We start from the raw sequence: 20,731 nt of genomic DNA, 5'->3' as shown, positions 1-20,731 counted from the left end.
CCTTTGAATCCTTGACCTTGGACCGGACACCTTGACCAACCCTCTGGCACTCTTGACCTCAGACTGGACTGGTAGTATTGCTCTCTGTAATCCTGAACGTTGGACTGGCTAGTGGCTTATTCTATGGACATTGTTTGGCATTGTTGCTTGAGGAACTGCTTCTTGGCAGCTCGGCGTGGTTTCCTTTTGCCAAGCAGGCTCTTATCAGCTGTGTGAGAGTGTGTTGGCAGCATTCTCAGACAATAATTTTATATGACTGGATACATTGTTGTAGATAGCATTTTTATAACAGTAAACTAGCTGTCATTGAGGGTGGCAGCTGTTAGACTTGGTGGTGGTGGGAGCACAAACTGGTATCATCTAGTTGGTTGTAAGGCGCCACCTTAGTAAGAGTATAGTTGTGCTGGACTAAACAGCTACTTAGTTCTATTAACCCTGTGTGTACAAACTGGGAACCACTGTCTAGTGGTTTTTAGAGATCTATTGGCCTGTTACAGACTGCCAAAATAAAGCTGCTTCGGGTCTCTTTGGAGGTATGCTATTTAAATGATGCATGGGTCCTAAGAGTGTGGAGGTTGCGCCAAAGCCACACTCCATTCCTAAGCACTGGAGTGCAGCTTTGGTGCAGCTTCTGGATTCTTAGGATGCATGCATCATTTAAACAGCATACCTCCAAAGAGACCTGAAGCAGCTTTATTTTGGCAGTCTGTAACAGGCCATTGATATGTTTTAATTTTTATAGTGTTTGTCTTTTTTAAAGTATAATGTGTAAAGAAAATAAGGCAGCAGTTCAAGTTGTCCGGGGCAGAGGAAGATACAGCAATGGCAGGATGACTTGTCATTACAGGGGAACAAGAGATATTTAACACCTGCCTTACCTTCCAGTCACTCTGCCACCCTTAGGAGCCAGGAGAGTGAACCAAGCCATCCACAAAACCTCACCATGCTCCTTTGTAATGCCAGGCCAGTTAAAAATAAATCTCATATAATCGATGACCTCTTTGAGAATGAGGCGGCTGACCTGACATGTTTCACTGAAACTTGGCTGGGAAATGATTGTAGCCTGACAGCTGGGTACTGTGTGAGCAGGTGAGGAAAAGCAGGTAGTGGTCTACAAATACCATCTTAATATGACCAGATTACCTATTAGGGGCCTGAAACAAATTAAGTGCGTGTACCTGAGCCTGAAGTTCAAGGATAAACTGGGAATATGGTAGTGTATCATTCGCTTCACTGCCTAACAGCCTCTCTGGCCGAGCTCACAGAACTGGTCTCCGAATTGGTTTCAAAGTCACCCAAACTTTTGATCTTGGGTGTTTTCAACATACCCTTTGAAGCCAGTTTGTAAAGTGCACCTCAGGAGTTTGTGGCATCCATGACAAACATGAACGTATTCCAACTGGTTTCAGGACCCACACATGCAGCAGATCACACCCTTGACGCTGTCTGTCTTCAGCCCGGAGCATAAAGATGTGTGGGTGGAGGTGATTAACACCTCCAAGTTGTCATGGACAGATCATTTTCTGGTCAGATTTAGTATCATGGCTATTATCCATCCCTGAAGAGGTGGTGGACCAATTAAAATGGTTCACCCTCAAAGGCTAATGAAACCTTTAGAATTCCGGAAAGCCTTAGAGTCATATGGCTGGTACTACCAACAATCCTGCTGAAGTCCTGGTCAATACATAGAATCAAGAGCTGACTAGGGTTATTGACACAATTGTTCCCAAATCCTTTCTCCAACCTGTTACTATGGCCCCATGGTATACAGGTGACCTCAGGGAACTGAAATGGGAACAATGATGACTGGAGTGTAGTTGGTGGAAAACTCAATATATCCAACAAGACACACTATGGAGAACATCTTTGTGTGGCAATACATGCAGTGAAGAAAGCTTTCAACTCTGAACACATTGTATTGCATTTGCGTGTTTGCATCCAGTTGAACTGTTCGGGGCAGTCAGAGTCTTAACTCAGGTCCCCTCCCTTCAAGTCCAGTTCTAGAACCTTCAGTGGTTCGCTGTGATGCTTTCAATGACCACTTTATAGATAAAATCTCTCAGATAAGAGCAGACTTAGATGCTGCCATTGTAGCAGAAGTCAACAATGGGGTATCTATCCAGCAACTCGGTGAGTAGGATTACACTGGATCAGTTCCAATTAGTGAGTAACGCCACTGTCGACAAGCTGTTGGGGAAAGAAAGGAAAACAACTTGTCCTTTCAATCCCTGTCCTCCTTGGTTGGTTATCCAGGGAGGAGATACAATTAAATTTCAATTTCAATATATTAATGCATCTTTCATTATGCAGCTATATTTGAATCATAGAATCATAGAGTTGGAAGAGACCACAAGAGCCATCCAGTCCAACCCCCTGCAAGGCAAGAACTCACAATCAAACCATCCTTGACAGATGGCCATCTAGCCTCTGTTAAAAGACCTCCAAGGAAGGAGACTCCACTACAGTCCGAGGGAGTGTGTTCCACTGTCAAACAGCCCTTACTGTCAGGAAGTTCTTCCTGATGTTGAGGTGGAATCTCTTTTCCTGTAGCTTGCATCCATTGTCCCGAGTCCTATTCTCTGGAGCTGCAGAAAACAAGCTTGCTCCATCCTCAATATGACATCCCTTCAAATATTTAAACAAGGCTATCATATCACCTCTTAATCGTCTCTTCTCAAGACTAAACTGGTCACCGGTACATCTAAGATTGACCATATAACACCTATTTTAAAAGATCTGCACTGGCTGCCTATTCGCTTCCGAGCACAATACAAGGTGTTGGTTATTACCTATAAAGCCCTACATGGCTTAGGCCTGAGTTACTTGAGGGACCGCATCTCCCCATATAATCCGCCCCGCACACTCAGAACATCCGGGAAGAATCTTATGGAAATTCCACCTTCCAAATATGTTTCTACATCCCAGATGGCCTTTTCAGTGATGGCCCTGCGAATCTGGAACAGCCTTCCCGAGGAGCTCCGTTTGACGACCCCCCTAGAAACATTTTTTAAAAGGCTTAAAACCTTCCTTTTTTGTGAAGCCTTCCTCCCTGATAAATGAAGTTGTGTATGCTGGTGCCATTGATTCCCTGCCTTACCTTGCTGTATGACTGTGTTTTAAATTTTGTATAATTGGGTTTTTATCTAGAGATGTTTTGTAACTTTTTTTATGGTTGTAATGGTTTTCTACGGCTGTAAACCGCTTTGATCTGTGGAAAAGCGGTATACAAATAAAATGTATTATTATTATTATTATTATTATTATTATTATTATTAAACATACCCAGTTCCCTAAGTCTCTCCACATAAGGCATGGTTTCCAGACCCTTCACCATTTTGGTTGCCCTCCTTTGGACACACACCAATTTCTCAACATCCTTTTTGAATTGTGGCACCCAGAACTGAACCCAGTATTACAGGTGAGGCCTGACCAGAGCAGAACAGAGTGGCACTATTACTTCCCTTGATCTGGACACTATGCTTCTATTTATGCAGCCTAAAATTGCATTGGCCTTTTTAGCTGCCGCAACACACTGCTGACTCATGTTCAACTTGTGGTCTACTAGGACACCTAGATCCCTTTCACACATAGTCCCGTTCAGCCATCCTATTTCACACACAGTCCCATTCAGCCATCCTATATCTATTTCATTTTTCTGCCCTAAGTGCAGTACTTTACATTACTCTGTGTTGAAATTAATTTTGTTATCTTTGGCCCAGATTTCTAATCTGTTAAGGTCATTTTGAAATTTGATCCTGTCCTCTGGGGTATCAGCTATTTCTCCTAATTTGATGTCATCTGCAAATTGAGAAGTATGCCCCCCATTCTTTCATCTAAGTCATTGATAAAGATGTTGAATAGCACTGGGCCCAGGACAGAACCCTGTATGTACAGCGCTGTGTAAATTTACAGTGCTTTATAAATAAAGGTTAATAATAATAATAATAATAATAATAGTTTATCTGGTCCTGGAGATTTAAATTCATTTAGATTAACTAGGTATTCCTGCACTGCCTCTTTACTTATTCTGTGCTGCATTTCCTCTATTGTGTCCTCTGCTCCATTTTCTGCAGGTTGAGGAACAGATAAATACGCTGTCCAGATTTAAAACAGTACTGAAGACCAGTCTCTTTTGGCAGGCATACCCAGATAACTGACTGTGAATTAAGATGCTGAATTTTAAATGTAGATTGTTTTAAAATGTGTATATTTTATTTGTCCTGTTAAACTGTTGCGTGTTTTAATTAATGTGTTGGTTGTTGATTTGTTGTTGTTCCCCACCTCGATCCATGGGACAAAGCAGGTAAGAAATTATTATTATTATTATTATTATTATTGCCAGCATGTCCAACACAAAACTTGCAGAATTAAGTTCAAGTCATACAGTACCAGTTAACAACCTTGTAGCCTAATGTTGGAATCAATGAAGTTTCTAGGCCCTGTATCTAGACAGCCACATATAGAAAACATTAAAGTAATCTAAGCAGAAGGTTACCAAAGCATGAATAACAGTAGTCAAGTTGTCCCAGTTCAGGTCAGGTTACTGTTGGTTTAACAGCTGGAATTGACAAAGGTGCAGGACAGACCATCCAAAAAGGACAGTCTCCCAGCGCCTAGTTTCAGTCCGCGGGGAAGCTGTAGCCTCCAGATCGCAGGACTTCCCCGTAGACCCAAAAGAACCCGCAAAAAGCGGGTTCTTCTTGCGACACCATTACGATGTTGCAGTGTGCCAATGGCACACTCGCGACAACGTAATGGCAAACCGACGTGCGGACGCTATGCGTCCGGCACGTCATAATGGCAGCATCCTTTCCCGTCCATCTGGACCGGACCAAAAAGATGTACATGTTAAAAAATGAGCAAGAGTATTTTTTTAAAAAAAAAAAACAAATTTTCTTCTACTGAATTTCTCTTTTCCATTGATATTCTTTGTTATTAACCAAGTTTTATTTTTATTCACTTTAAATCCTGCTAATTTTCCAAAAGATTCTAATTCCTGTTTCAGAATTTCCATACTTTTTGAGAGATTATCTAATATTAAAACTACCATATTTTCTGGTGTATAAGACGACTGGGCGTATAAGACGACCCTCAATTTTTCCAGTTAAAATATATAGTTTGGGATATACTCGCCGTATAAGACTACCCCTCTTCCAACGCACACCAAATAAAAATTAAAAAACATCAGATTTAATTTCAATATGGTAATTTTAATTCAAATGACATGCAGGTACTTAGCAGGAAACCTTGTTGTATACAAAGCCTGCTTGGATTGGTCAGCTCTCCCTGCCTGCCCAGCCCTCCCTGTCTCCAAGACTATCAGAGCGGTAACTGCTTTCATATGATCGTCGCATACGGTGGGAATGTGGCTGAGGCCATTTTTGAGCTCCCCCCACCATATGCAGCGACCGCAGATTCTCCATTCCGGCTCAGAAGTTTCAGCACCTGCCCTATAAGACGACACCCGGCATATAAGATGACCCCTGACTTTTGAGAAGATTTTCCTGGGTTAAAAAGTAGTCTTATACACCAGAAAATACAGTAAATCATCCACAAAGGCTTTTAATTTTTATCTCTTTATTTTTAATTCTTATACCGCTAATTTCTGTATTTCCCCTTATTAAATTTAACAAAACTTCCAAAACGGGTTTTAAAATTAAGGAAAAAGTTAAATACTGTACTTGGGTATCTGGATAACAAATAATACTTCGGATCTTTTTGATTTAAATTATGGGTCTATGTGGAAAACAATAGAAAACGATATGAAAAAATGGAAAGACTTAAAGCTTTCCCTATCAGGTAGGAGTATGACAATCAAAATGTGTATTTTACCGAAGGTGTTGTTTCTTTTTTTAAATCTACCAATAATACAGAATCTGAAAATAATTAAGCAATGGGAAAAAGAGTTAAAGGACTTTATTTGGGATGGGAAAAGATCAAGAATCAAGTGGACAACTATGAAAGATACAATTAAAAGGGGGTGGGGCATGGCAGTACCACATATTCTACTATACTACAGGTCTGCATGTATTGTTTGGATGAAAGACTGGTGTAAAATAAGCAATTCAAATTCTTTATGGTTAGAACGATGTAACACGCAGCTAAGCTGGCATGCGTACGTCTGGTATGATGGGCACAAACGGGACAAAGTCTTTAATGAACATCTATTGAGGAAAACTTTAATAACTGGCTAACTGTGAAAAAGTGTTTTACATTGGACTTCCACTTTGGGTTTCCTCACAGGAGGCTTTTTTAGGCCAATGGGGAAAAGATCAGAAATGGATAATGTATAGATACATACTGTATTAACTCATGATAATGAAGGAAATGTTATATTAAGATTAAAGGAAGAAATCATAACTAAAATAGGCCATATGAATTGGTTGAATTATATTCAACTTAAAGAAAGATTTACAAAGGATAAGAGTTTGTTTGGTTTTGAGAAAGAAGATAACAAATTAGACATTATATTAATGAAAGAAGATGAAAAAAGATATTAAGTAAAATATATAACATCATACTGAAAAGATCCCTAGAAGAAGTGGAAATTAAAGATTCTTTGATAAAAAGGGTACAAGAGTCGGGATACAGTTTAGACTTGGGAAAATGGGAAAAAGCTAGATTAAAAACAAAATAATTTACTATAGCACAAACAATAAAAGAAAATTATTTTAAAGTTGTAAATAGATGGTATCAAACACCATGCTCACTAGAAAAAATATATAAATTAAAGGATAACCGGTGTTGGAGATGCCAAAAAGAAATAGGTACATATTTGCATATGTGGTGGCAATGCACATATATAGTCTTTTTGGGTAAAGATTCATTTGGAAATAAATATTAAAAATTGATTTCGAGTTTGGACCAGAAATATATCTGTTAAACATGACCTCATTACTAGACCCAGAGGAAGAAAGGAAATACTGGAAAATATTATTATACTTAATATTGGCTGCTAGAAGGATAATAGCAAAGAACTGGAAATTACCTATAACCCTACAAATAGAGACTTGGCAAAACGAAATACGAGAATTGAAAGCTGTAGATAAATTAACAGCATTAATAAACAAGAAAGATATGGTTAAATGGGAAAAGGATTGGGAAGCTGTAAGACTTTACTTAACGGCTGCTCAGTAAGGGGAGTTACAACAATCAAAACCTTTTTATTCATGCCTAGAGACAGGGGAATAAGATTTTGTATTAAAATATAAAATTATACAGTTTCTTGTGGAAAGTTATCAGATATAAGGCTAATATATAACAGATTTATAGCTTGTTGATATATGTTTTTATTTATCTTGTTGTAAAAATGCAAGCTTTGTAAAAAAAAAAAAAAAAAAAAGATGTATTACCACAATAAAAAATGTAAAAAAAAAAGGCTAATAGTTTACTAACACTACCCTTGATATTTCAAATGGTAAATTTAATTAAGCCAATACTTCTAATTGTTAACCTAATAGGCACCAACAAATAAAACACATGTACTATATAAACAAAAAAATTCTTTTTAAATGAGCAAGGGTATAGTTACTTACATTTCCATGCAACTGGTCCACTGCAGGGCTGAATATTAACTTCAAAGTCATTGCAGGCCAGCCCCCCCCCCATCCATTCCCAAACCACCCATTACAATCCTTGAAACATATCTGTTACTATAATTTCTCCAACTTGAGTCAGTTCAATTTTGTCTCCTGTTTCTTCCCAACCTGAAACAGTACCTACTAGGAATAACTGGATGTGGAATAGCAACAGGTTCTCTCTTAGCTTTGTCTGCTCTCAGGTCTGCAGCAAGGTATGGTGGGAGAGATGACAGAAGCACAAGAGGTGTAGATTTTCTCTCTCTCCTTCCTGTTTTAACAAGGAAAGCTATCCTTCAGTCCAGCAGTAGTCCACACAACTCAGCCTTAAAACTTTATTTTTCAGTGGTAGCTAGAGCCTAAAGCACAACCAAGCAAAAGCTCCTTATTATCAGTTAATCTAGCATGCAGCTTTTTCATACACTGGGGTTATTACCATGCTAGCTATTCTTTTACAGTGTTGAGGTAGGCACAGAATAGATTTTCTTATTAAATGTCCACTAGTACCTCATTATGTTTGCATTCTCAGTTACTGTCACAATGGGATCCTGAACAGGTCTATATTCAAGATGTTCAGAGAAAATGGGTAGATATACTCCCACTTTTTCTTTATGAGAAAGATTTTCTTCATCAAGCAAAGCTAGCCAACCTGTGAGCAAGACCATGCACCCTTGGCCAATCAGCCTTTAGGAAAATATTCTCAAGAATGCAGCAAGAAGAACAGCAAGCAGCCTTTCAAAGGACTCAAACCCAAGATTAGTAACTCAGCAGCACCTAATGGATGAAGGTTTTACTGTTAGTGCTAGGCAGCTGCCAACTATGCTAGATTAATGTGTAGGCAGAAACCTGTGGCCATGTTGGAAGGCAGTATACATTCTTACCAGCTTATTATAAGTGTGGGAGGACTAGTTTTAAAGTGGCAATTAAAGTATCTTTTATTATGGGTATCATAGCCACACTACACATTTCTTTGCCCTTAACACAAGATCATCAGGAGTTTATCTTGGGTTGTGGTTATTAGGAGGAATATTGATTCATCTCATCAATTCCACATTGTAGCTACAGTCTATGTGCTGCTACTTCCTAGATGCCCAGAGAATTTGTCATTAGGCTTGAATTAGCAACATTATGTGATATATTCATAATCCAGAAGCAAAAATAAATTTCTCCCTGAGCTTACTAATGCCATCTGCCTCTATACAAACTGCTATAACTGTATCTTCCCATCTAAACAGATTCTTTACCTTCACTTTCTCCGACATATGGATAAAACTGACCATTTAAATAAACATAAATTCTCCAGTTAGTATGCAGCACACTTCATGGTTAATCGGGTGGGGAGGTGTGCACATGGTCCACATTTGTTAGTTACATCTAAGCCTTGCCTAGGCAAAATCCAGGCCTTAGAAGAAGCTTGTGATCATTAAATTATTGTCATATTCACGCCCTATTACTGTTGTTGTTATTATACCTTCTCAGAAGCGATACCTAAAGCAAGATATTATCTTGAGATTGAAGAGTATCATTCAGAAAATCAACTTACTATCTTTTCTTTTTAAAAAAAAAAAGTGAGCAGGTGGCAAAAAACATAATAGATTTTTTTATCATGTGGGACACATACCCTGTTTCTAATGGCCAGGCTGACGTTTAATGACAAGACATGGAACTAGGATTATTAAACAACATTGGAAATTAGCAGCATTGCTAGTGAAGACAGTTTATTCACTCTTGGTTTACCTCTCCCTTTATATCAGTATATAAACAAACCAGGCAAGAAAAGTGTTGGGGGTTTTTTATTGAATTATGAGTTCTGACTCCTTTAGGTGCAATTAACTACAGTTATATTGAGCTTTTTCAATCTACTTTATACCTGCTTACATGATGCAGGTATGAGGAAGGAGCAAATAAGCAGCATACACAAACATGCTTCTGATTTGTACCATGGTTTAAGAAGCTGGAAAGTTTGTCTTCTCATTACATGTAAATATGCCCATAGTGTCTACCTCCTAAAATAAGCAACATTTATTTGTTCTAAAGACTCCACACCAAGTGGCTTTGAATTGCCGTATCACACTATGTAATTTTTAATAACTTTATGTTTAAGGTAAGAAACTCTCCCATGTCTCTCAACAACTATCTTGAACAAGACCTGACAACCTCTTAATCTGCCTCCCAACATGGCTATCACATAAAAATTAAATGGCAGTCTTTTTTATGTGAGGAGGGAGAGAGGATGTTGTACCTGAGCCTACTGAACGTCCAGCGGAGTCAGAGGAAATAACCACTGAATCTGTAACACAAGAGTACAAGTTCATTTTTTCTTTGTCAAATAAATGCATTGCTTGTTTACAAGAGGTTCCTATATCCTCTTCCTCAATAAAACCAGAATACTGGTTACAGGTACAGCAGAGAAATTCTAACCATGACATTTTTGTGTGCTACACATGCAACTGATCAATCCACACTGGAGCAAAGCATTAAATACTTCTGGCCCAAAATTATATCCCTTACAGGAAGAAGCAGTCCTACCTGAATCTGAAAATCAGCACATGCTGAAAAATCAATGGTGGCAAGCTACTTTCTGCCTTAGAAAAGCCTCCAACAGTTCAAAGAGAGTGCAGAGGTACAGCAGACATTTTATTATATAAATTATTCCTCTGTTATGAGAGAAAGTATGGATTACACTAGCCAAACAACTTAGTGCCTCTTCATATCAGGTGTGCAGAGATGCTAAACAAACACATGAAATATAAGAAAGAATGTTGTTTGATCCATATCTTCATAATAGCAGATTCTATCTCAAATGTAGTGGTTCAGGAATGACTATTGGAATGACACAATCTGATGAGTCGACCTCACAAAGGCCCTCATCAGTGCTAACCATAACACAAATTCTAACAGAAGGCTGGAAAAAAAGATCACAGGAAGACTTCTCATATCCCAAGACTCATTTTTTCTTCATCTGTACACACTAAGCCATACATATAGGACGATTCATTTGCTCAAAACTATGAATTCAAGTGATAAAATGCCACAGTTTTCAAACTTTTAAATCTTCAGAATAAAGCCACTAAACCTGGGGGTGGGGGTGGGGATGCAGTGAAGCCTGAAAATTGAAATATCTCACTACAATCTTAAGGAAGATTCAACTTCCCAAAGGTTCTCTTTGGTTTTGGCATTTGTTTCCTCAGTAACAAAATATATGCAGACATATATCAAGTGTCTTTAACTTAAAAATAAGGGAGGGTAACTAAGAGCTTTACCTCATTTTTCAACTCAGTTCTACTCAAGAAATGTGTGGGGGTAGAAAGAAATTGGTACATTGATTTATCTTTATTTATGCTGATGCAAATTGTTCACATACATCCTTGTCATTCTGACCATGAGGCAGTTTGCCTTAAATTAGTTTCAGACACATGTTTCCTAGACATGGCCCAAGCATAACTTAGGATACTTGATGCAATTGGTAATACAGGTCTCTTTTCAAACCAAAACCACAATCCCTCATCCCTTACATACATTTGAGCAACGCAAAAAGTTTGATTTCATTCTTAAATTCCTCTTACATTTCTGAAAAATTCCTGTCTTTGTTGTTTTTGTTTAATGATAACACCCAGCCTAGTAAGGGCCTAAATACCGTAAAGGCACCAGATCCTGTCTGATCTTGGAAACTATGTTGTCAGCCCTGGTTAGTACTTGGATGGGAAACCAACAAATACCAGGTGGCACATGCTATATTTCAGAGGAAGGAACTAGCAAAACCATCTCTGAAAATTCCTTGATTATGAAAATGCTATAAAAATCATGGGCTTGCCATAAATAGGCAGATGAGTTGTAGACACATATACCGATAACACATAGCTTCAGAATCCTGTAAGTTTGCTATTTTGTAAATTTTTGGTCTTTAATGAAGGGATTATCCTGTCAATGTCTTGACATTTTTATTATTCTAATGGACAAACATAAATGCAAACTTCAGTCCAATTGACTTTAAAGCTTTATTTTTCCAGCCTTTTGGTTGCAAAATCGTGAGTTTGTCCCTCTAAAATCTCTTTGCCTTGCAAATACACATTCAGTAGTGAAGATGGCAAGATGGCTTAACTGTTCTTGCCCACTGTAGAATGCCTACAGTTTCTGATTCATGCTTTTATATTGAAATGTCTTTCAGATTCAGTCAGTTATTGGCAGTGTGCAAAAATGTGTAGGGCTAACCACATGTGACTCAAAATCAATTGCAACTTTTTTATATTAATGAACACTGCAGCCTAGTCCGGGCTTCTTTGAATCTCTAGGCCCTGATAAAGTGTACCAGTATGTGGGGGGCCCTGCTCCTAGATACCACATAAGCTTCTCATCCTGAATTTGACAACCTTCCATGGTTTGCTCCTTTATCTCTCTATTTTTATATCCCAATACACACCTGTCTGTGATTTTAGTTCATCCAACTCCACCACTCCTAGCCATACAAAAGTCTCCTGGTCCTTCAGAGAAATGTTCTTTCTACCTCTTTTGCTTCAAACTGCCTTCCAGACTGCATCTGTCAAGCCGCCTCTCTGACTTCCTACTATGCACTCTTGTCTTCTTTCTCCTCCCTGTTGTCTGTTGACTTCCTTGTGTTTCTGTTAACCACTTGAGACAGAACCCTTTAACAAAAATAAAAATAATAATATTAACTGTCTATGCCTAAATATGAACAATATATAAAAATGGGTTTTTGTTTTTGTTTTCCAAAGCAGTATCATACTTTTCCCAATTTACCTCCACCTACATGCAAGCAAACACTATTGGAAAGCTGTTAGTTCAAGAAAACATGCTAACATATTTACTGTTTGGCAGATCTTATTCAAAATATATACAGATTTTATTGATCCCACCGACCCATAATCCCTTCTTGTAAGAATCATGTTGATAGCCAGCTTTTCCTCCAAAATACCTAAGAGTTCATATATTCTTGTCCCCTATTTTATCCTCACAATAACCTTGAGAGGCAGGTTGGGCTGAAAACATGAGCACTGTAACTAAATGGAAACTGTCAAACTGGATTTCCCAAATCCTCATCTAGAACCACTAGACTACACTGGTTCTCAAAATAAACTTCATTACGAACAGTTACAAACAAAACAAACATATTCATTATGTTCAGCCCAAAAAAACCCTAAGCCCACTTTCAGCAACCAGAGGCGAATAGGGCTTCGCTTGTCCCTGAAGTAGCAAGTATAATGGGATACAGTCACAACTGGTTAAATTAGACCATTTACTAGTCCTTAAGCCCACCCTGTAAAAACTGCTAACCTAAACACCAAACTCACACCCCTTCTGGTTTTCTGAACAGCTGATGATTTTCAGCATCTGTTTTTGTGATGCAGAGGCTGCAGTGATTTCAACAGAGAACTCTAGTAGACATTTTTAATGGTATTATTGTTGTGTGCCTTCAAGTTGTTTCTGACCTATGGCTTCCCTAAGGTGAACCTATCACAGGGTTTTCTTGACAACACTTGAGTTGAGAGAGTATGACTTTCCCAAAATCACCCGATGGACTTCCATGGCCAAGTGGGGATTCAAACCCAGTTTTTCAGAGTCATAGTCCAACGCTCAAACCACTATGCCACACTGGCTCTTTTCATGACATACACTGAGCAAAAACACTTTGGTCCTGGTCTTCACTATCTTCCTCAACAAAGGTTCCACATATGTATGTTGAATTTTCTCTCCATCCTTTCAGCAAAGAGAGAACAGAAAGTAATGGATGCAGAAGGAACCCTACATATATAGCAAGAACAGCTGCGAGACGTTGACACAGCAAAACCTGGCTTAATTCCACTAATGTATCCATTTTACTATGCTGTTCTCTGTGTTTTAATCACACTAGCTGCAATCCCAAAGTTAGTTAGCTCAAGTTCCAGAACCTTACCTCTCCTATCCCCACTAGGTCCCTAGGGCCCTGGAAAAGGTTTTTTAGATGTCTGGGAAGGACTCCACAACAGAGTAGTGGGTTACTGGAGCAGGAGCAATAATCTAAAATGAGACAAAAGTCTGCCTAATTTAGGACAATTTCCTTCTCGCATAGGAACCCATCTCACTATGTGTGTGTATGGGGGGGCAGTCTTTCACAGAGGCTTTCTGCTAAGCATAGGGGGCTGAGAAGTGGGGCCAGGAAATCTTCCTACTTCTTTCACTAAGATAAGTGAAGTTTAAGTTTACTTACCTTATATTCCAAGTCACTCTCATTTCCCACTTTCTTTTCCTTTGCATTGTCAAAGAAATAAAGCTTTAACAGAACCGAGTTTAGCAATAAACTATCTTTATTCTCAAGGTTTACATCTGTATATATAGATTATTAGATACAGTCCTGAGAAATTACAAAACAAACCACTACTCTCACAGGAGTAATACAAGTTTAATAAAGTTTGATACAGTTTTTGCATTACATACCACAGAAATGCCATTCTTTGGAATCCAAGCCAAACATACTGAGGCAGTAACACTAATCTGGCAGCTCCTTTAAATAAATTCAGCTCTTGGACAGGACTATGGAGATCAGTCTTTTCAAAACAGACACATTCACTAAGAACTGGAAGGTTTTTGTTGTTGTTGTTTTAATCTTTTGATATATACTATTCCAAAGTGGATGCTGGCTTGCATTCAAAATGTATCACTCAGTGTTTTTGAGAATTTTTTGGCCAACTCTGGACATATTTTATAGGCTTCTGCCATGCGTATATGTACAAATATGGTATACCACTTACCTCTAAAATGCTTATGTAGATTACAATAATCATGATACTAATAATTGATTACCACAGCTCAGATATGCAGAACATCACAGAGTAACTGGATGTTAGAAGACCCATTGTTATGGTATCATTAGTTCACATGTTACTGAAACATTAGTTTCCAGTACAGATAAAGGAATGTACATAGAATACTATGGAAGTGTCACTGTTGATCCCTAGAGGCACATTTTGTTACTGTACTATTATGATCATTTTAAGGGTGCCTTGTCTCAACCTAGAATTACCACCACCACCAGAATCATAGAATCACAGAGTTAGAAGAAATCACAAGGAACATCCAGCCCAACAAACAAATGTGTCCTTGAACAGATCAAGCCTGAAATGCCCCTAGAAGCCAAGAGGATCGATTTGAGACTGTCATACTTCGCATCACGAGAAGGCATGACTCACTAGAGAAGACAATAATGCTGGGAAAGATTGAGGATAGAAAAAGAGAGAAAGACAATACACCAGATCAATAGATTTAATTAAGGCGGTCAAGGGTATGAGTCTGCAAAACTTAAAAACAGACCAGTAGAAGACAGTAAGTCTTAGAGACATCTCATCCATAAGATCACCATGAGATTAGTTTTGGCTCATCTTTCTAATCTGTTAAACTCATATTGAATTCTGATCCTGTCCTCTGGGAAATTAGCTACGCCTCTTAAGTCAATTTCATCTACAATTTTGTTACGCATGGCCCCTATTCCACCATCCAAATCATTGATAAAGATGTTGAATGGTACTGAGGCCAGGACAGAACCCTATTCCACCCCACTAGTAACCTCTCTCCAGAATGAGCCATTGTTAAGTACCCTTTGGGTTCAGTCAGTCAACCAATCACAAATCTACCCAACATTCCCATTGTCTAGCCCTAGCTTTTTTGCAAGGATATCGGGGGGAACCTTTGACAAAGTTCCCTCTGATATCTTTGCAAAAAAGGTAGTTAAAAAAAGCTAGTCAAAGGCCTTACTGAAATGAAGACATACTACATCCATAGCATTCCCTTTATATACCAAGCTTGTGACTCTAACAAAAAAAGAGATCAAATTAGTCTGGAAATCATGCAGTCCTCCAGATATTATTGGAATCCATTTTTATCATCTCTAGCCAGTTTGACCAACAATGAAATATTGTGGGAGAAGTAGTTTATCAATTTCTGGAGGGTCACAGGCCCAGCATCCCTGACTTAGAATAAATAATGTTTAGCCTTTGAATACCAGACCTAAACTAAAACCAAAGTCCTTCCACACAAAAATCTGCTCCTGGTCATGTGCTTTATTTCAGCAGTGTAGGAGGAGAAGGTATTTTGTTGTTGCCATTGTTTCAAAAAGAAAAAGAAGTGGGAGCCAGAAATCTTGGCAGGTCTAAAACCTCATCTGGCTTCTGGCTACACCTGTTCTAGCTGTTCCATTACCCAAAATTCGCCTAAGAATTAAGGAGTCAAATGAGCTTCTGCAAGCAGAAAAAGCTGTTTAGGAGTAGCCATGTTAATTGCCTGGGCCATTTCCTTGTTCCATGTTGAGCTTCATTAATAAGTTTTCAAAGTTCTTCCTAACATCTTTCATGCATGATAAGCTGAGCAACACATTATGCAGTAAACACAGACTAAAGGCAGTGACTGTAAGCAAAACTTAAGTACCAACATATGCTTTTGGCCCCAAGGTGACATATTGGTTTATAGCTGAAGTGTTGACCTGGAGTGCAGGAACTACTGTGCAGACATGCTTCCAGCTTCAAAGTTCAAAGAATGCAGATATTCTAAGAAAGGAAAACATGGAAACTGAATATTTAGAAACTGCAAGGAATATATTTAAACAAAGGTGTGCTGGGAAAGGTGTGCATGTAAACTATTTTGATTCTCCAGAACTCATCTCCAATTATTATTATTGTTATTATTGCAATTTTGGATAAAAATCAAGAGCACAGATCATAATTCCAGCTGGAAAGCAGTTACCAAACTCGCAAACTTCTAAAAAGGCATACACAAACCCAATATTTTTCAAGCATCAATATCTGTTCTAGACACAGAGCCTACTTGATACAAAAATAGATTTAGACCTTGGCAATTCCTAAAAATCATACACACCATAATCTGTGAATAAGTCCTTTAAAAGGCATGGTTAACACATGATGTGATGCTTCTTGGAGCAGTGCCCTACTAGTTCTTGCAGCCAATACTGAGTCTATTGCCAGAACTCCACTCCAAGTTGGATTCTGCTCACAGAAATACTAAGACTGAAGCAAATGTAGTTAATACAAGTGCAAAAGAATCTTTCATACTGTACTACAACAAACCAAGTAGCAGAAGCAGAAACACAAAATAAGGTTTTAATCCACAATTGTGAATACTGCATGTCAGGTTCCTTCATTTACAGATGAACATAATTCAAGGTGAAAACTCCTCTTTGCTACCAACTGCCATTGCTGAAGTCAACAGAGGGAGAAGAGGCAGCCCTTCCGTTGTGCTTAGAACCAGTTCCTTGACTTGCTGAATTACTGTCTGCTGAATTAGTAACTCAGACCACTGTGCATAAATTCAATTTAATATGTCTCCATACTTGAAGCCAGAACAGTGCTGTGGTTTGAGTGTTGGACTATGATTCTGGAGAACAGGGTTCAAATCCCGGCTCATCCAATGAAACCCATTGGGTGAACTTGGGCAAGTCACATTCTCTCAGCCTCAGAGGATGACAATGGCATTCTCCTCTGAACAAACTTGCCAAGAAAACCCTGTGATAGATTCACCTTAGGGTTGTCAGAAGTTAGAAATGATTAGAAGGCACATAACAACAACCACCATATTTGAAGACTGTAGCATCATCATCAGACTTCCCTAACTACTGCACAGGTTTGAAATCAATACAATTTGAAACCAGGGAGGGGGAATAGACCAGTACAGCATTGTCTCCTCTCCTCAATTACACTAGCCTCCCTTTTTAGATTGTAAGCCTGAGGGCAGGGAACCGTCCAATTAATAAGATTGTATGTACAGCGCTGTGTAAATTTACAGTGCTTTATAAATAAAGGTTAATAATAATAATAATTTATGGGCAAGGATTTGGCAGGCACTTCCCTCATGGGGCCACAGTGTACCACATTAGAGTACATGCCCGGATCTGCCACCAGCCCCACTGTTTGTCAATTGCGGTAGCCACAATATTTTCAGTTCCTGACAGCTGCTAAACTTCGCTTGAAGTCTTTAAAACGTAAATGTGTTGATCAAAGAAACTCCCTCAGCCATACAGAATTAGTTCTGTCTATATCACTGGTTCAAAATCACTTTGAAATAAAAATATTTTACATATCCATATGCTATATGGAAAATAGCAAACCTATTTCACAGTTACTTAACACATTTATTGAAAGAAACATAATGCTGATATTGCTGCTAAAGTCATTAATATCTGCTTTCCATGGGATTCTCTCAAAAAACTGAATTCACATTATGGTTATCAGACAGCTATTGGTCCAAGCATGCTTTTATCCATTCACTAACACCACGCTAATCAAAGAACATGTCCTTTTAAGAGCTAGAAAATAACCACTAGATTAGATTTGTTAGTGCATAGTTAAGAAAATATATGCAGTAATCTGCCCAGAAATAGCTTGTTAATCATTTAAATTAACTCAGTTCAAGATACATATTACTAACAAAAACAAAATTATGGGCAGAAATGGGGAAGACCCAGTGTTTTTTGTGGATTGCTCATTCTGTCTTTCCAGAGAATCACAGCTTCTCAGTAATTTTCACAGCAATTTTATTACAATTGTTGCAGTAGTTGGGAATGAGATGCAGACTTTTCCAACAGAAGTGCAAAGATGACTTCCACTGTCAGACATCTCAACAGATCCTGCAAGCATAGAAAGAAATGCATATATGATCTGTTTGAAGAGTTTACGAGAGCAAGATCTACCCATTCACTCACTGTTTCGCTCTCTGACACACAAAGAACACTGCAGAAAACCCTGTAATGTCATTTATAAAGTGCTAATGGCTGAATTCAAACGGACACTGGAAGCTACTGGAAAGTAAGTCAGGCTCCATGTCTAGTTGACAGGAGAAAGGGGCCCATGGTTCATTTCCATTCCCTTTACAGAAGGAAGGCAGAAACAGGATCCAGCAACAGGAAACATCTGATTGTAAAAACCAGTTCCAATAAATTCTGGATTTTCTACTTTAATAAACTACCTCCTTAAAATGAGCTTGCTTTACAGTCTTACTCTGTGTGTGTTTCACTACATTACAAAATTATCTCCATGGACCACAAAAGGTGGAGGTGCATGTGTGAGGCCTAGACAAGAAACATATGGATCTTCATAAATCCCCTAAGTGATTTTTTCATTTTTAAAACACATGGAAAATTACAGATCCAGATTGTAAGTTCTGTGAATGATAAGCCTTTGCCTAATTAAACATTTTAATCATAAATATATGTTCAAAATTGCCTTAATTCCATGGAAGAAAGAGAAAAAGTAAGAAAACAGCACAGACTCAAAATGATCCACAAAACTGGTTTCCTCCAGTTCCAAACTAAATTTATTACATACATGAAAACACACAGCAGCAACATCTGATGGCTGAAACTAAAGTCTGTATGCCCCTTCCAAGAAACAGAAAGCCCCCTTTCTAGAGTCAGAGGACCAGGTCTTGGCAAGTCCCAAGCCAGCATGCCACTTCACCGATAAAAAATGAAAGTCATCCAAACAGATCCTTAAGGATACTAAAAGTGGCTTCATTCGGTGGGGGAGGGGTAGCCAAAAACTGGATAGTGTAACATTCAAGATTTTAAACTTAATTTCTCAGAATCCACAGTCTGTCAACTGTGAAGTCCACCTTTTAAACTCCCCATATCATGATCATCTTAATTTATTCAGTGGCACAGATTACTCCTGCACCTGGGGGAAAACTGAACATACATACACAAGTTATCTGTGTACTGAAGGTGAGGAATTCCACAGACTGTTTTTCAAATTCTCTCAAGATCCTTCATGATCTTGGAAGTTAAGCAGGATCAACCCTGGTTAGTATTTGGATAATAAATCACCAACAAATACCAAATGCTGTAGGCTACATTTCAGAGGAAGGAACTTGCAAAACCAACTCTGAGTATTTCTTCCCTAAGAAAACATTAGGAGGACAGTAAGGGCTGTTTGTATTGTGGAGTCTCCTTCCTTAGAGGTCTTTAAACAGAGGCTGCAATGTTTATACAGTGGGCCTTTGTTATTTGCTGGGGTTTGGTTCCAAAACACCCAAAATCCGTGGATACCAAAATCCATGGATGCTAAAGTCCCATTATATACAATGGCATAGTAAAATGGCATTATATAAATTGACAAAATCAATGTTTGCTTTCTGGATTTTTTAAAAAATATATATTTTCAAACCATGGATGGTTGAATCTGTGGATACAGAATCCGTGGATACAGAGGACCAGCTGTACCATTTCCTGTTTTATTATGTCGAGCTTCCCCTGATTCATGTGTTTACAGTCCATGCTCCCATAATTTGTACTGTGCAGCTTTGGACGTTCCTTTCACCTCTGAACACACCAACTGTTAAATATCCCTTTGCCTTGAGTCCAGTTGCATCATTAGCCACAGCATTACCAGTCCAAGCTTTAGAGCAGAAGACAACCAAGCAATTGTCTTCTGCTCTGCTTCAGTGCTCACTGAGTGCCATTCAATCTGGAAGTCTGAGTTTCTGGCACAATCTCTTGTTATATTTTGGATTGTCTCATCACAGGGTTTTCATGGTAAAAGACATTCTAAAGGGTTTTACTGTACTTCTTTCTATGCAGTACTAACAAATGTTAGCAATGTTCCCAGTGCCACTGTGTCTGTGAGAATCTCCATCAGTGTCATTCCCCACTACTGTTGCTGCCTAGTAGCTGGCTGCCGCATTTAGTATGGCTCCTTGACAAAAGCCCATCTGACATGAAAGGGAAGGAGCATACACACATTGCAGGGGTATTGCAACTCAAATCAATCCTCCCTACAGAAAGGGTTTTTGCTGTTGTTGTTTTTGTTCACTCTTGGTTTATATGTGCCCAGAACTCCAGAAAGGTGGTCAACAAGTTACCTATTGTGTAGGTGAGGCTTGCCTCACTGCCTCCAAGGTTGTCTGTGAAGAAAGTAAAGGATTATATGGCACTGGTACTTTGTAACTCAAAGGAAGATTTTTCAGTACCTATGGCAATTATTTCAACCAGTGTCACCTCAGAAGCACAAATAATTTCTAACTAGTTTTTAAAAGGTAAATAATTATAGTATATACAAGATTAAAATACAATACTGTGAACAATTACCTTTTCTCAAGGTGATGTCTGTATGCATGTACAGGTAAATCAAATTAACATATCAATTTACATGCTGCAAAAC

General features: G+C 38.5%; 1 protein-coding gene across 4 annotated transcripts in view; it reads right to left on the bottom strand.

Annotated features, from left to right (window-relative positions):
* ST3GAL3 (ST3 beta-galactoside alpha-2,3-sialyltransferase 3) overlaps positions 1-20,731 on the bottom strand; it is a 279,714-nt gene that overhangs the window by 212,720 nt on the left and 46,263 nt on the right. The window contains exons 4-5 of one of the 4 annotated variants that reach the window (XM_089514962.1): positions 9,820-9,867; positions 7,723-7,848 (exon numbers count right to left, since the gene is read on the bottom strand). The exons of 2 other annotated variants lie outside the window; for them this stretch is intronic. In XM_089514962.1, coding sequence (XP_089371088.1) covers positions 7,723-7,848; positions 9,820-9,867 — 174 coding nt within the window. The remainder of the gene's footprint in view (positions 1-7,722; positions 7,849-9,819; positions 9,868-20,731) is intronic. One more of the 4 variants, XM_089514963.1, reaches the window with a different exon arrangement.

This window comes from Sceloporus occidentalis, unplaced genomic scaffold (assembly GCF_023333645.1).
Source record: "Sceloporus occidentalis isolate IW3139 unplaced genomic scaffold, rSceOcc1.0.p SCAF_3, whole genome shotgun sequence".
In the NCBI taxonomy this organism is placed as follows: Eukaryota; Metazoa; Chordata; class Lepidosauria; order Squamata; family Phrynosomatidae; genus Sceloporus; species Sceloporus occidentalis.
Note: the sequence above shows the minus strand (reverse complement) of the source record. Positions and strands in the feature narration are given on the sequence as shown.